This window comes from Pristiophorus japonicus, chromosome 2 (assembly GCF_044704955.1).
Source record: "Pristiophorus japonicus isolate sPriJap1 chromosome 2, sPriJap1.hap1, whole genome shotgun sequence".
NCBI lineage: Eukaryota > Metazoa > Chordata > Chondrichthyes > Pristiophoridae > Pristiophorus > Pristiophorus japonicus.
The window spans coordinates 271666230-271683561 of record NC_091978.1 but is presented as its reverse complement, the minus strand read 5'-3'; the positions used below and the strand labels follow the sequence as shown (position 1 = coordinate 271683561).

The 17332-nt window shown below is 42.7% G+C and overlaps 1 protein-coding gene across 1 annotated transcript in view; it reads left to right on the top strand.

Annotated features, from left to right (window-relative positions):
• Positions 1–271: 271 nt before the first annotated feature.
• The window catches only part of afap1 (actin filament associated protein 1), a 405203-nt gene continuing 388142 nt past the window's right edge, over positions 272–17332 (top strand). The window contains exon 1 of the mRNA XM_070871376.1: positions 272–396. Coding sequence (XP_070727477.1) covers positions 354–396 — 43 coding nt within the window. The 5' untranslated portion in view covers positions 272–353. The remainder of the gene's footprint in view (positions 397–17332) is intronic.

Below are 17332 nucleotides of genomic sequence, written 5' to 3'. Positions count from 1 at the left end.
GTGTTCTGATTAGTTCTTGGTAACATCAATCAATCTAGGAACAAGGCGGGTGATACATGTCCGCCTCTCTGATTGGTACCAGTTCCGGACCCTGATTTGTTAATCCTCCTGTCAATCGCCGTCTCCTGCATTGTTACGTCTGTGCTCCACGCCTTTCCCCACGTCTATTGGTGATCTTAAATGAATAGCCATATCCGATTGGATCACAGTAGTTGTCACTCGTTCAGTGGAGTTTGACAGCTGGCGGGGTGGCTGCAGAGCGAGAGACGACAGAGCGAGACAAGGAGCAACGAGTGCAGCGGCCCGATACATTGCAACTCAGCGCAATTCGCAACTGTGTTCCTCTTCCAGCCATGGAGCAGAAAAAGCAACTGGAAATGGAAACGTGCATTAAAGGTAGGCTTCAGCGTCACTCACTTCACACAGTGTAGAGGTGCTGCTGTGTAATAAAGAATCACAGTTTTGAGTTAAATTGCACTGTGCGGATTCAGTCCCATTAATTGGCAGATTCAAACATGTTCAATTCTGTCATGTAAAAACAACAGTAAGGATAGTATGGAGTACATGTAAAGGCAAGTGGGGAAAGAAACGGCTGCAGTCTGACTTCAGTTATTACATACGGTTTATGGGGAAAAGGGAGAGCTGTAACAGTGCAATTTGGTTTTATTAACTCAATGGATTGCACATATATACACGCATACGCGTTATATTTTTGTGATAGAAAGATTCCAGGGCGGATTTCGAAATATGAACAAAAATTATATTAATGACATTTGTGATCAATTCAGTTGATGAGTCTTTTCTTTTTATTAGTCAGTTCCAAATACAGCGTATATCTGAAATGATTTTTTAAAAAAAGCTAAGTATCGTATTGCGTGGTCCACGCTGCAAATCAGAAATATTTTAAAAAGGCAATCAAATAATGCCCGCGGCAGATTTTGATATATGGTTTGTATAGTGTTAATTTTCGCGTTGCATTACAGTAAATCAGACACTCATTGTTCATTTCAGCTACATTATTGTGTCAGTTAACCCAGAAAGAATAAATTAATTGCACACTGGTAATTTGGATGTAAGGAGAACACTGGACAGCTAAACAAAGCACCTAAAGGGTGGGATTGTACATGATTTATTGTTTGGAAGGTAATGATGTACAGATTCAATCTCCGGGTTGCTTATTGTGTATGCTGGGCACACACCCACACGCCGAGAATTACCCAGGGGAGAGAGTAAATCACCTGCCCAGAGGGCAGTTTAAAACACTACTGCTTAGATTCTCTCTGGTATTCTGGTCAGAGAAAGTGTCGATTGTCATTCAGATCTGCTCTAATCAATCACACATTAGTATTCAAGAATCTATTGTCTTTCGAGTTAATGGATGTATGTTAATAAATATAATTACTTTCTGAACTAAAAAAAATTTTCTTTTGTAAGACAATATGAACACTTGGTCCCTTTTAGGTTATTATAATGGTGGTATGTATTTTTCAACATTGTCCCTTAGCTAATGAAATGTTCACTATTGGGAAAGAGTGGTAGAAAACATGAGCACATCTCCTGAAACCAACTAGATAGCTGGATAGATTGCACAAAGGTGATCCTTGTGTGATGAAGACAGTTGCATCCTGGCAGAGAATGATTGATCCCATGTCTGTGGTAGATCAAGGCACAGCATAGATAAACAGTCCTTTTGCATCCTTTGTTAATTGAGATTTCATACTCTTCAGATAGAATTTTTTTATGTTCAGCAATGAATCTTTTGTTATGCATTTAAAAATATTTACTTACCCACGATATAAGCTACATACAGGTTTTTGTACAGATTTTATGATATTCAGTACCACATGGCAATTGTAAAGATTTTGCCAGTCCTCTTGGAATCCTTTAGGGTACCATGGAATAATTTCAGAATACTGTAGCTACTTTAGGATGCAGACAAGGTGAAATAAGAAATCTAATGACAAATATTACATGGTATAACTAAATACCATTTCAAAGGATCTGGTCTATAGGGGAAAAAAGGACCATTTTCGATCATTGTTACCTTTGTGGTATTTACTCCATTTGGAGAAATGTGGTGCGGAGGGGCTTCCAGTTACCCTTGAACTCAGCACTGACCCTGCTGAGTTTAGAGGCTGGCTGAAAGTTCCTTTCCACCTCTCTTACAGCAGCAATGCTACCAGGGATGCCCAGCAAATGTGATTATTTTTGGTGTGCTCCCAGCAGCGCTCCCACCTGCAGCAAGAAACCTGCCCAGGGGGGAGTGGAATTTTGCAACCGCAGCAGGATTTGCCCACCTGCAGCAGCTTAAAGATCTCACTGGATCTCCCTTGTAACATTGGAATTGCTAGATGACAAAAGACCAAGGCCCATCCAGTTGGCCTTCTAACATCCTGATCACCGAATGATACAAAGATAATGGAGTTGTTCACTTATCATAGCAATCAATCTCTGTCAATTAGTCTACAACAGATCCAAAAATGACGCAAGAAAAACTCGAATGGTGGAGAGCTTCGCGAACCATAGGTCCAAAGTCACCCTTTTCCTTCCAAACATGCTGCACATGTCATGTCACAAATTTATTAATAAAGGGAACCTTTCCTGGACCAGCAATTGTTGCTGATGTTCGGAGTGCATTTATTTGACTGACAATTGATTGCACCCACGAGGAGGGGGTTCCAGCCTTTGTAATGCTGGGTGCCATTACTTGCCTGAAGTATTGCTATGACTGTAATAAGAACATAAGAAGCAGGAGTAGGCCATTTGGCCCCTTGAGCCTGCTTTGTCACTTCATTGTAACCACCTGCTTGTAATATTACCGGCCTTGTTTCGCCAGACACTTCTGGCATCTGCTGGAAATGATGCTAGCCTATGATTGTGTGTAAACAGTGCAGCAGGACCTAGTGGAACTGGTCCCCAATAAGACTTCCATCCTGATGGCAGAAGATTGACAGTATAATATCTATATTAATAGGTCTACCATTGCTTCTATTACAGTATCACACTGCCTGGGAAATGAGATCCAATGTGAAGTTGATGGGAATGTCTACGTGGAATATGCTAATGCTTCTTGTTATTGAGGGAGTGCAGCGAAGGTTCACCAGACTGATTCCTGGGATGGCAGGACTGACATATGAAGACAGACTGGATCGACTAGGCTTATATTCACTGGAATTTAGAAGAATGAGGGGGGGATCTCATAGACGCATATAAAATTCTGACGGGATTGGATAGGTTAGGTGCAGGAATAATGTTCCCAATGTTTGGGAAGTCCAGAACCAGGCGTCACAGTCTAAGGGTAAGGGGTAAGCCGTTTAGGACCGAGGTAAGGAGAAACTTCTTCACTCAGAGAATTGTGAACCTGTGGAATTCTCTACCAGAGTTATTGAGGCCAACTTGTTAGATGTATTCAAAAGGGAGTTAGATGTGGCCCTTATGGCTAAAGGGATCAAAGGGTATGGAGAGAAAGCAGGAATGGGGTACTAAAGTTGCATGATCAGCCATGATCATATTGAATGGTGGTGCAGGCTCGCAACATAGAAACATAGAGACATAGAAAATAGGTGCAGGAGTAGGCCATTCGGCCCTTCAAGCCTGCACCACCATTCAATAAGATCATGGCTGATCATTCACCTCAGTACCCTTTCCTGCTTTCTCTCCATACACCTTGATCCCTTTAGCCGTAAGGGCCATATCTAACTCCCTTTGAATATATCCAATGAACTGGCATCAACAACTCTCTGCGGCAGTGAATTCCACAGGTTAACAACTCTCTGAGTGAAGAAGTTTCTCCTCATCTCAGTCCTAAGTGGCCTACCCCTTATCCTTGGACTGTGTCCCCTGGTTCTGGTTCCCAACATCGGGAATATTCTTCCCGCATCTAACCTGTCCAGCCCCGTCAGAATCTTTTATGTTTCTGAGATCCCCTCTCATCCTTCTAAACTGCAGTGTATAAAGGCCCAGTTAATCCAGTCTCTCCTCTTATGTCAGTCCAGCCATCCCTGGAATCAGTCTGGTGAACCTTCGCTGCACTCCCTCAATAGCAAAAACGTCCTTTTTCAGATTAGGAGACCAAAACTGAACACAATATTCCAGGTGAGGCCTCACCAAGGCCCTGTACAGCTACAGTAAGACCTCCCTGCTCCTATACTCAAATTCCCTAGTTATGAAGGCCAACATACCATTTGCTTTCTTCACCACCTGCTGTACCTGCTTGCCAACTTTCAATGACTGATGAACCATGACACCCAGGTCTCGTTGCATCTCCCCTTTTCCTAATCTGACGCCATTCAGATAATAATCTGCCTTCGTGTTTTTGCCACCAAAGTGGATAACCTCACATTTATCCACATTACATTGCATCTGCCATGCATTTGCCCACTCACCTAACCTGTCCAAATCATCCTGCAGCCTCTTAGCATCCTCCTCACAGCTCACACTGCCACCCAGTTTAGTGTCATCTGCAAACTTGGAGATATTATACTCAATTCCTTCGTCTAAATCATTAATGTATATTGTAAAGAGCTGGAGTCCCAGCACTGAGCCCTGCAGCACTCCACTAGTCACTGCCTCCCATTCCGAAAAGGACCCATTTATCTCGACTCTCTGCTTCCTGTCTGCCAACTAATTCTCTATCCACATCAGTACATTACCCCCAATACCATGTGCTTTGATTTTGCACACCCATCTCTTATGTGGGACCTTGTCAAAGGCCTTTTGAAAGTCCAAATACACCATATCCACTGGTTTTCCCTTGTCCACTCTATTAGTTACATTCCCACAAAATTCCAGAAGATTTGTCAAGCATGATTTCCCTTTCATAAATCCATGCTGACTTGGACCGATCCTGTCACTGCTTGCCAAATGCGCTGCTATTTCATCCTTAATAATTAATTCCAACATTTTCCCCACTACTGATGCCAGGCTAACCGGTCTATAATGACCCATTTTCTCTCTCCCTCCCTTTTTAAAAAGTGGTGTTACATTAGCTACCCTCCAGTCCATAGGAACTGCTCCAGAGTCGATAGACTGTTGGAAAATGATCACTAATGCATCCACTATTTCGAGGGCCACTTCCTTAAGTACGCTGGGATGCAGACAGTCAGGTCCCGGAAATTTATCGGCCTTCAATCCCATCAATTTCCCCAACACAATTTCCTGCCTAATAAGGATATCCTTCAGTTCCTCCTTCTCACTAGACCCTCGGTCCCCTAGTACATCCGGAAGGTTATTTGTGTCTTCCTTCGTGAAGACAGAATCAAAGTATTTGTTCAATTGGTCTGCCATTTCTTTGTTCCCCATTATAAATTCACCTGATTCTGACTGCAAGGGACCTACGTTTGTCTTCACTATTCTTTTTCTCTTCACATATCTAAAGAAGCTTTTACAGTCAGTTTTTATGTTCCCGGCAAGCTTCTTCTCGTACTCTATTTTACCCCTCCTTATTGAACCCTTTGTCCTCCTCTGCTAAAATTCTAAATTTCTCCCAGTCCTCAGGTTTGCTGCTTTTTCTGGCCAATTTATATGCCTCTTCCTTGGATCTAACACTATCCTTAATTTCCCTTGTTAGCCACAGTTGAGCTACCTTCCCTGTTTTATTTTTACTCCAGACAGGGATGTACAATTGTTGAAGTTCATCCATGTGATCTATAAATGTTTGCCTTTGCCTCTCCACTGTCAACCCTTTAGGTATCCTTTGCCAGTCTATTCTAGCCAATTCATGCCTCATACCGTCGAAGTTAGCTTTCCCTAAGTTCAGGACCTTAATTTCTGAATTAACTGTGTCACTCTCCACCTTAATAAAGAATTCTACCATATTATGGTCACTCTTCCCCAAGGGGCCTTGCACAAGAAGATTGCTAATTAGTCCCTTCTCATTATACATCATCCAGTCTAGGATGGCCAGCTCTCTAGTTGGTTCCTCGACATATTGCTTGAAGGGCCGAATGGCCTACTTCTGCACCTATTTTCTATGTTTCTATGTTTCTCAATTTCAAAATAGCAACCAGGTGGTTAGCAATGCCCCTCTCCTCGAATAATTTTTTTATATAGCTATACACTTGGCAAATTTATGCCAAGATGATGAAGGAATGTACACAATTCATTTAGCTATAACTTAAGTAAGTCAAGCAACAAGCAGAATAATAGATGCAATTCCATGAGCAGCCTCCATCGAGCTGCTGCAAGGTTACAAATAACAAAATTACAAAAGTGACTACACTTCAAAACTAACTTATTTAGCTGTGCAGTGCTTTGGAACATCCTGAGGATGTGAAATGCGCTATATAAATGCAAGTTGTTTCTTTACAGTTAATTATTCTTTGTGGTGGAGCATTCCATGCTCCAACATTGCTCTAGAATCACAGAATGCTGCAGCACAGAAGGAGGCCTTTCGGCCCATCGTGCCTGTGCCAGCTCTTTGGTAGAGATATCCAATTAATCCCACACTCCTGCTCTTTCCCCATAGCCTTGTATTGTTTTCCCTGTGTAAAGAAATGTGTCTAACCTTTCTCCTTGCTTAGTGACAATGTTAAATTGATGACTCCTAACCAGAGGAAATAGTCATTTCTTAGTCACCCCATTGAATCATTAACATGTGCACCCTGTGCCCAAGTCACGTCATCTATCTATCTGTGTCAGAAATGTTGTACAAGCCTTCTGTGAGACCCCTTATCACAAGCCTTCTGAAAATTCATGTGCACTACATCTACTGCATTCCCTTTGATAGTTGATTTAAATGTTTTATTTTAGTATCATGCAGCAGGAGCTTTTGTTCACTTTAAATTTGGACATTAGAAAGAAAAAGTGAATGCTGGAAATCTGCAATAAAAATAGCAAATGCTGGAAATGGACAGTCACCAACTGAAAGAAAGAAAGCTTTATGTTTCGGGCAGAATCTTTCATGTGTGTTTATTTGACAATGCAGTTAAATAAATGTGTAAATTCATGAGCATTAGTACATCTATCATGGTGATTTGAAGAACCATTCTTTGTTTATTCCCAAATGCTTAAGTTTGGTCCGGTGATGTCTATTAACTTTAAAAAATGATAGCACATAGGAATAAAGTATCCCTTACAAATGCATAGTGCCATTATCCCTAACCTATATATTTACTGCCGTCATTACAACTATTGAGTGTCTGGCATCTGTATTTGGAACCCCAGCCTTTCACATTCTTGGATTGTGCATCTGACCAATCATAGTTTGAAGGGAACTTATCTGTGTTCCCTAACAATCTAATGGCCTCATACTGCAGTGAGGTGGAGATTGCAGTCTGGATTCTCTAATGGTCTTGTAGGCTAGTATAGTGACTGTGATAATTAGGATAAAATGGGAACTTTGCTTATTGTACAAAATTTGGTGCCACAAAAGCTAAATGAATGAAAACAGGAACACAAGTGAGCAGGAATGGTCTTGGACTACAGAAGTGCATTACTTGTTGACTGGTCATTAAATTGGCATACATGGAGGAGCCCATAGTCCGCACCCTCGTTCACTGAACCAACAAAGGGGCTGTGCTGATGCTAGGGGTGTAAAATGAGTTTAAGAAGAGAGTGATAATGAATTATAAATTACACAACTGGACAGAGGGGATTCCAAATGAAAAATGACTTGTGGGATTTGATTTACAGTAGTTTATTTCAGCAGTAGTCCTTAAGACACCTCCATCTATAGCAATCTATTTGTCTTTCCTCCCCTTGAGTCAATTCTGAGAATATTATGTAGTTGTGACAATTGATAATTAGATATATATTTTTTTTAATTACTAATTGTTCTTTCCAACACCTAACTTTGTGATGTTTATTTTTGGAAATTCTGCATAGGTTTTTAGCTTTGAATTGACAACTGCAAATATTTCCAATAGTACTTACTGCTGGGATGGATGACAACTATAGTAAACTTTACAACTCTGAGAGGGCAGCTGGGGCTTCACTTTAATGTCCCATCTGAAAGACGGCACCTCCAATTGTGCAGTGTTCCCTCAGTACTGTTCTGAAATGTCAGCTTAGATTATCACTGCCAAGCTCAAACTTGTCCAGCCATTCACATTTCCAGCAAGTAACATTGGGAAGCTATCAGCAACAGGAACACTGACCAGTATTCTGCTTCCATAATGAGGCGGTGAAGATAGTTGTACTGCCCGTACAGGTGTAATCAGTGCTGTTGCAACTGGTGCGCTTCAATCAGTCCTCCTCCACTGTCCACTGTCAGCACTGCCTCCAGTGGGAACATAACAGCTTGTTGTTAGAGGTGACCATGCTTTTTGACTACGATGAGCTAAAGTAGTCACTCCCTTATAGACAGTTGTTTGCTGGTCTGGACAGATTTCTCCACCTATTGGGAAGGTAGTGGCCCTTGGCAAAACATCACTGTTTGCAACATCAAAGCTGCTTTTGTACTGATGTTTGTTTAAGTTGGATTCTAGGAGACTGGTCTGGAATAAGCCTGCTCACTGCAATTGCAGTGCTAAATCCAGCTTCCTTATCCTGGTAGCAGGATCATAGACATATGAAAAATTGGGTCTGTAATTCTGCTGCCAAGATAAATGAGCTGGATTTAATAGTGTGAACAACAGGGAGTTAGCTCACAGACACTGGTTTCCTGAAATCCAACCTAAACCAAGCTTAAAACAGGTGCCTTTGGTACCGGAGAAATTGATCCACAATAAACATGGGACACTTCCTACACCACCAAAAGGTGCAGAACCATTTCTTGAAATACAAATGCAACATTAGTTATTCACAAAATGCAACAGTAACTTTCTATTTTAAGATGGATTGCATTGTAAAAAAAAATTAACCAGCCAGTGAACAGTGAATTAATCTGCCAAGAGGAAAAAAACCTCATCACATGTTGAGCGTGTGTGACTAACAGTGCTTGATTTTTAAAAGTGATGAGACAGCTATTTTGAAATTGGATTTGATGGATTGTTTTGAAAAGAATGCATTCAATAAACATGACGGATATTTTCCTGTACAGTAAACCAAGTTATTGAACGTCCAAAATGACCACGGACCATTTGATCAGCATAGCAGCACAGGGTTGTAGGAGGCATGCCTGTGATTCTCCATGCAGTAACTTCACTGATGTTAGCCTGGTCATCAGGGGCGGTGTCAAGCAGAGACTTAATGCATCCAATGAGGAGAGATGACAAAGCTGCGGAAGTGTCTCGGTTGGGCTGCATGACTTGATCTGCTCTTGTATATTGCCTGCTGGACGGTTACGATGAACTATAAAGGTTAATGGTACATTTCCCACCTTGGTTTATTGTGCAGAGGGACCAGAAGGAGAGAGTAAAATAGTCTTTTTTAAATGATAAAAATATGTTTTCAGAAATATAAACTGGACAAGTTAAGAAACATTAGCTTAAAATAAGATCCAAATTATTTTACAGTGAGATGCAGTCAAAAAAGTGTTTCTTCGTGTTACTATACTACAAAGTCAGGGCCATCTGTCTACCAAATGTTAGAGCTCGCTCAAATAATGCTCTCGGCTGTGATGAGGCCATTTCTTCCAGACTGCTAAAGATATTGAATCGTGGGTGAAATAATTTCCTGGTTTATTTTTGTAACGGCTTTTTCCAGAAAATCTGATTGGATAAAGATGCTTGAGAAAATACTAGCCAATAGCATTTTCTAGCGGGGGTGCAGTCAGGACGTTTAAGTTCAAGTAATGTCAAAGGAATCTGCTGTCGATTAATGGGCTCTTTGCCTGGAGGGAGTGGCTTGGCCCATTCTCACAATCATCAGTGGGAGAATAATTGGAACATGTACAAGGAGTTTGTGGAAAGTTTCTCACTCTGATGTTTCAGAGAAGCACATGGTTGCCATTTTTTTCCTGCCTGCCTGATCGAGTATATTATCATTTTCAGGACATACCTATTTCAGGCACATTTTTTGAACTTTAAATGGATTAATCCAGTTTTAAATGAGCATTTTGAATACTATAACCTCAGTGTGACTGTCAATTAAGGATGTTCGGTATGTGTGATGTTGTAACTGTTGGGGGATCGATTTTAAAAGAAGCATTCAATTTGGTTGGGATAGGAAAAAAAGTTAAGTGATGAACTAATCTCTAATTTAATCTACTTCTCTTTAAATGAGCAATACAGAATATAGTTGATACTGTAATTCCATTTTCTCTAACATGCACAGACTGATTTTATTCTGTTTTATAATGTACATAGTTCCATGTCCCAGAACAGTGACTCTTTGATATCTTTCAATCCGTTTTCCTGACATTTCTAGCATAGTAGTTAACAGATGGTGAATATATATAATATTTTCCCATTTGTGCCTTTATACATGCACTCATCATATCCAGACCCAATTAACTCCTTGCTGCTCAACTCCTATCCTGCACGAAGACAAGCTTACCCATCATCCATATTGTCATAGACCTAAATTGGCTCCTGCTTCCCCAGTGCCTCAAATTTAAAATTCTTGTCCTTGTCTTTAAATCCGTCCTTGCCCTTGTTCTCCCTTTCTTCATAACTTCCTATGGCCCCACAATCCCTCCCCAAACTCCCATTTCTCTGACTCTGATTTCCTTTCCCTTTCACTTCACCCACAGTGGGCAGTCTTGCCTTCAGCTGCCGAGGTCCCATTCTCTGGAATTCCCTCCTTCAACCCCTGTACACACAAATGAAGCCAGACTGGCAGTGTGGCTATCTCCTCTCCAGGATTTTTTTTTAAGTGTATGCCAAGTTCCCACTTCCAGAAAATACAAGCATCAAAAAGGTGATATGGTGGCTAGTATGGTTGCCTAGAGTGGGAAGCTTAGTGGGAAAACATTAGTGATCCTGTAGGATGTTAATGCCTGGAAGTCATTATGAGCTTCTTGAAAAGCAAGGCATTAAGGGCTGGATTTTGGGCTTTTGTGGTTTTGGGGCGTTAATCGCGACGGGGTGTTAAAGGTGGTGCCTGAAAATAGTTAACTACCTCGATTGCAAGTTTCTCCAAAAATGTAAATAGGAAGAGCGTTGGCGTGAACTCAGATGTTACACAACGGACTTTGTGCGCCCGAGCCGAAACTTGCAGCGGTAAAGAAATTTCATTGCTTAGTGCCTGCAACATAATGTTGTATATTATTATATGGGGTTTTATTTTGGTGGGGGGAGTTTTTGTGACTTTATTACAGTAAAATATATGAATCATCATTTGCCATTGGTGACTTGTGCATCATTCCAATGTTCTCCGGCGATGTGCTTTTTATGGGGAAGAGGCAAATAAATTGGCCAGAAAAAGCAGCAAACCTGAGGACTGGGAGAATTTTAGAATTCAGCAGAGGAGGACAAAGGGTTTAATTAGGAGGGGAAAAATAGAGTATGAGAGGAAGCTTGCTGGGAACATTAAAAACTGACTCCAAAAGCTTCTATAGATATGTGAAGAGAAAAAAATTAGTGAAGACAAACGTAGGTCCCTTGCAGTCAGATTCAGGTGAATTTATAATGGGGAACAAAGAAATGGCAGCCCAATTGAACAAATACTTTGGTTCTGTCTTCACGAAGGAAGGCACAAATAATTTTCCGGAAATATTAGGGGATCGAGGGTCTAGTGAGAAGGAGGAACTGAAGGAAATCCTTATTAGGCGGGAAATTATATTAGGGAAATTGAAGGCCGATAAATCTCCGGGGCGTGATAGTCTGCATCCCAGAGTACTTAAGGAAGTGGCCCTAGAAATAGTGGATGCATTGGTGATCATTTTCCAACAGTCTATCGACTCTGGATCAGTTCCTATGGATTGGAGGGTAGCTAATGTAACACCACTTTTGGAGAGAGAAAACGGGTAATTATAGACCGGTTAGCCTGACATCAGTAGTAGGGAAAATGTTGGAATCAATTATTAAAGATGAAATAGCAGCGCATTTGGAAAGCAGTGACAGGATTAGTCCAAGTCAGCATGGATTTATGAAAGGGAAATCATGTTTGATAAATCTTGAGGATATAACTGGTAGAGTGGACAAGGGAGAACCAGTGGATGTGGTGTATTTGGACTTTCAAATGGTTTTTGACAAGATCCCACACGAGATTGGTGTGCAAAATTAAAGCACATGGTATTGGGGGTGGATAGAGAACTGGTTGGCAGACAAGAAGCAGAGAGTCGGGATAAACGGTTCCTTTTCAGAATGGCAGGCAGTGACTAGTGGGGTGCCGCAGGGCTCAGTACTGTGACCCCAGCTATTTACAATATACATTAATGATTTAAATGAAGGAATTGAGTGTAATATCTCCAAGTTTGCAGATGACACTAAGCTGGGTGGTGGTGTGAGCTGTGAGGAGGATGCTGCACAGTGACTTGGACAAGTTAGGTGAGTGGGCAAACGCATTGCAGATGCAGTATAATGTGGATAAATGTGAGGTTATCCACTTTAGTGGCAAAAACAGGAAGGCAGAATAGGAAAACGGGAGGTGCAATGAGACCTGTGTGTCATGGTATATCAGTCATTGAAAGTTGGCATGCAGGTGCAGCAGGCGGTGAAGAAGGCAAATGGTATCTTGGCCTTCATAGCTTAGGCGATTTGAGTATAGGAACAGGGAGGTCTTACTGCAATTGTACAGGGCCATGGTGAGGCCTCAGTTTTGGTCACCTAACCTGAGGAAGAACGTTCTTGCTATTGAAGGAGTGCAGCGAAGGTTCACCAGACTGATTCCCGGGACTGACATATGAGGAGAGATTAGATCGATTCGACCTGTATTCACTGGAGTTTAGAAGGATGAGAGGGGATCTCATAGAAACATCTAAAATTCTGATGGGACTGGACAGGTTAGATGCAGGAAGAATGTTCCCGATGTTGGGGAAGTCCAGAACCAGGGGACATAGTCTAAGGGATAAGCGATTTAAGACTGAGATGAGGAGAAACTTCTTCACTGAGAGTTGTTAACCTGTGGAATTCCCTACCGCAGAGAGTAGTTGATGCCAGTTCATTGGATATATTCAAGAGGGAGTTGGATATGGTCCTACGGCTAAAGGGATCATGGAGAGAAAGCAGGAAAGGTGTACTGAGGTGAATGATCACCTATGATCTTATTGAATGGTGGTGCAGGCTCGAAGGGCTGAATGGCCAACTCCTGCACCTATTTTCTATGTTTCTATGTCCAGTGTTAGCTCCATCCCTCAGTTTCCTCCATATAGGAGAGCCAGTCTGTTCAGAGCCGGCGACATGCAACTCTTGGTCAGGCAGCATCTCCACGCTGGGGTGGGGTGGCTAATCGAATGGGGGCCTTGCCAGGCTCCTTATTGTCATTGTCCTCCTCATGAGGTGGGCATGCAATCCCCACTGGCCCCTCATGATGGTCAAGTTGTGCAGCATGCAGCACACCACATTGAATTTGGATACCTGTTGAGGGGAGTATTGAAGGCTGCCTACAGAGCGGTCCAGCCATCGATCTGCTTGTAGGAGATGGCATATCTCTGTCACCACTTTCTTTCAGAAGCGCAACCTTCTCGCACACTGCACCTCAGAGAGCTGGAGGTATGAGCGTTGGTGCCTGTAAACCCGTGCGGGGTAAGGCCTCCTCCCCGGACGCCTTCTGCCTCTCCTCATCCATGGGCCAACATGGCCAAGAGCCCTTCCTCTAGCTTGACGCCGCCTGGCAATAACATGGAATATGATACACTGGCGAATGAGTAATGCTCCTATTCAATTTTCTCACTGAAGTAGTAAGGGCACTGTAATGGCAGATAAAAGTGAAGTTTGTAAATCAGAGTTTAACGCAACCGTTGTAGTCAATATGACCTGCGATGTAGGATCTTCACCCTCCATTTAAAAATGCTGCCAATACCGCCTGCTGCACCCTGGGAATGCCTGTTTTTTTTTTCAGGCGTTTCCTGGGGCGGGTGTTAAATGAGGCGTAAGCGCCGAATGTTCCATCCGGGGTGCTAACACAGCGTTGCACAACGATTGACGTCAAGATCTCAGTCAAAATGGACCACAGGCAGTAAGTTGCTGCACTGGTGCTAACCAGTAGCCAAATCTACTGGCTGGGCAGTAAATCCTGCATGCCTGGATCATTTTCCGGTTGACAAACAGTAACTAGTGGGGTGTCACAGGGATTGGTATTAGCACTTCAACTATTTACAATCTATATTAGTGACTTGGATGAAGGGACCGAGTGTCGTGTAGCCAAGTTTTCTGATGATACAAAGATGGGTGGGAAAGCAAGTTGTGAGGAGGACATACAAAATCTGCAAAGGGATATAGACAGGCTAAGTGAGTAGACAAAAATTTGGCAGATGAACTATAATGTGGGAAAGTATGAGTTTATCCACTTTGTCAGAAAAAATAAAAAAGCAAGTTATTATTTAAATGGAGAAAAATTACAAAATGTTGCAGTACCGAGGGACCTGGGGGTCCTTGTGCATGAAACAAAAAAATTAGGTTGCAGGTACAGCAAGTAATCAGGAAGGCAAATGGACTGTTGCGTTTATTGCTAGGGGGATAGAGTATAAAAGCAGGGAAGTCCTGCTGCAATTCTACAGGGTATTGGTGAGGCCACACCTAGGGTATTGCGTACAGTTTTGGTTTCCTTATTTAAGGAGGGATATACTTGCATTTTTGAGGCAGTTCAGAGAAGGTTCATTCAGTTGATTTCTTGAGGTGAAGGGGTTGACTTATGAAGGTTGAGCAGATTGGGCCTATACTCATTGGAGTTCAGAAGAATGAGAGGTGATCTTATTGAAACATGTAAGATAATGAGAGGGCTCGACAAAGTAGTTGCAGAGAGGATGTTTCTACTCATGGGGGAATCTAGAACTAGGGGGCATAGATTCAGAATAAAGGGTTGCCCATTTAAAACTGAGATGAGGAGGAATTTCTTCTCTCGGGGTTGTAAATTTGTGGAATTCTCTGCCCCAGGGTGCTGTGGAGGCTGGGTCATTGAATATATTTAAGGAGGAGATACAGATTTTTGAGCGATAAGGGAGTAAAGGGTTATGGGGAGCGGGCAGGGAAGTGGAGCTGAGCCCATGATCAGATCAGCCATGATCTTATTGAATGGCAGAGCAGGCTCGAGGAGCCAAATGGCCTACTCCTGCTCCTATTTCTTCTTATGTTCTAATTTTTTCATGCCAACTGATATTTTCAGGAGGCTTAAGTTTCCTAAATCGATCACATCAGTTATTCTTCGAAAACAAAAGATTACTGCATTGTTCAGCCAGGATGTGTGAGAGTGGTTGCTTGGAGATCCGGGATACCCATTTCAACCATGGGTATTAACACCACTCTGTCATCCAAGAGCAATAATGGGTTCCATGAAGCTTTCTGTGTTACACGCATCATTGCTAAACATACCGTTAGTATTCAGAAGTCCCACTTCCATTGCCTGAAAGCCTACAGTGCAGCCCAGCAATGATGTCAAGAATTCTAGTGGCATGCTGCCTAATTTTGAACTTCGGAAGAGATTGGACCTTCCTTCTGTAGAAGATGAAGATGTTGGAGGTCCTCAATTCCCTCATCATGCTGAGAATGCATCGGAGAGATGGGACAGGACAAGCTGCTGCCAGCAGTGTGTGAGATACAGCAGGAAATTATCAAACAACTGCTTCCAGTAGAAAGGATGTACCCCATCTCCAGAGGCCATAATGCAGTTCAGGGGCATTTGCAGTGCTCACAGATAGCCAGAACTCTCATCTGCCATACATTACACATTCTTTCAGGAGAAGGACGCTACAAAATATCTTGAGAAAATAGAGAACTGAAGGCCTATATTTGAAATTAGCACCCTCCTCAGGATAAGCATGCCTGCTGCTAGTCGGGTCACTGAGTGGGCAGAAGTCCCCCTCTCACCATGTTTGACTGGCACAGGAAGCTTCAGGCAATGGTGTTCAATTCTGGGCGCCCAGAATAAGAAGGATATTGGAGTCCTGAAAAGAGTACCAAAAATATTCACCCACAAAGATACCAGGAATGATAAGTTGTATTTATGTAGAAAATAATGGTTTTGTTATCACTGGAACAGAGAAGGTTGGGGGGATCTAATGGAGATTTTCAAATTTATGAAAGGTTTGGAGAGGATGAATATTGTAAAATAGTTTCCACTGGTTGCCAAATCAGCAACAAAGTTCTGAATTTGAAGCTCCATCACTAAAGGAATGGTGAGTGAAGTAGATGATGTTTAATTCACACAGAGAGAATGCCTTATCACCAGTGACTACTGAGGCAGAGACCAGGGGGGACTTGTAACCCCAAAAGAGTGGGTGGGTTGGAGTCGGGTGGGTAGTTAACCTCCAATCTGCTGACTCTGAGGTGGGGGGCGGGCAGCCAATCTGCTCCAGGAGGCGGCTTGTCCATTTAAATATTATAATGAGGCTGGCATGCCTCAGATTTAACCACCAATTTAAATTTAATGGTGACTGGTTGGGTTTCCCTGGCCTCGGGAAACCCGACAGCGAATGGAAGGTGAGGACTTCTGCATCCAGGAGGTAAGTGCCTTTACGCTTAACTCCTGGATCCAGCTTCCCTGCCTAACACACCCTCCGCGATCGGAGACCGCCCCCACGAGGCCTCCGATTTTCCCCCCCCACCCCCCCAAACCAGATCCCTCCTTTCCCCCCTCCCCCAGGCTCCTCCAATCACCTTTCCCGCCTCCCCCCTACCCCCCACCGTTGATCTTCAGGCTGCCTCCGATATTTTATGCTGCTGTCCCCCCACCCCTAACCTGCCAAATAATAAAAATTCCAGCCTATAATAACCTAATCTAATAGTCAATTGGATAAGTAATTGAAAGAGAATATAAAAGAAAACAGAAAGATGGGATTAGACTAAACAGCTCCAGTTGAAGAGCAAGTACCAGCACAGACACACTGGCCCTGAATTTACAGTCGAAAGCTTCCTGCGGGGAACATAAGAAATAGGAGCAGGTGTAGGCTAAATATCCCCTCAAGTCTGCCCCGCCATTCAATAAGATCATGGCTGAACTGATCTTGGCCTCAACTCCACTTCCCTGCCCACTCCCCATAACCCTTGACTCCCTTATCACTCAAAAATTTCTCTCTCTCCACCTTAAATATATTCAATGATCCAGCCTCCACAGCTCTCCGGGGTAGAGACTTCCAAAGATTCACAACCCTCTGAGAGAAGAAATTCCCCCTCAGGGCGACCCTTTATTCTGAAACTATGCTCCCTAATTCTAGATTCCCTCATGAGGGGGAACATCCTCTCTGCATCTACCCTGTCAGCCCCCTCAGAATATTGTGCAGTAAGATCACCTCTCATTCTTCTAACCTCCAATTAGGCCCAACCTGCTCAACCTTTCTTCATAAGACAACCCCTTCATATCAGGAATCCACCTCGTTGTTGCCTCCAATGCAAGTATATGCCTCCAATAAAGA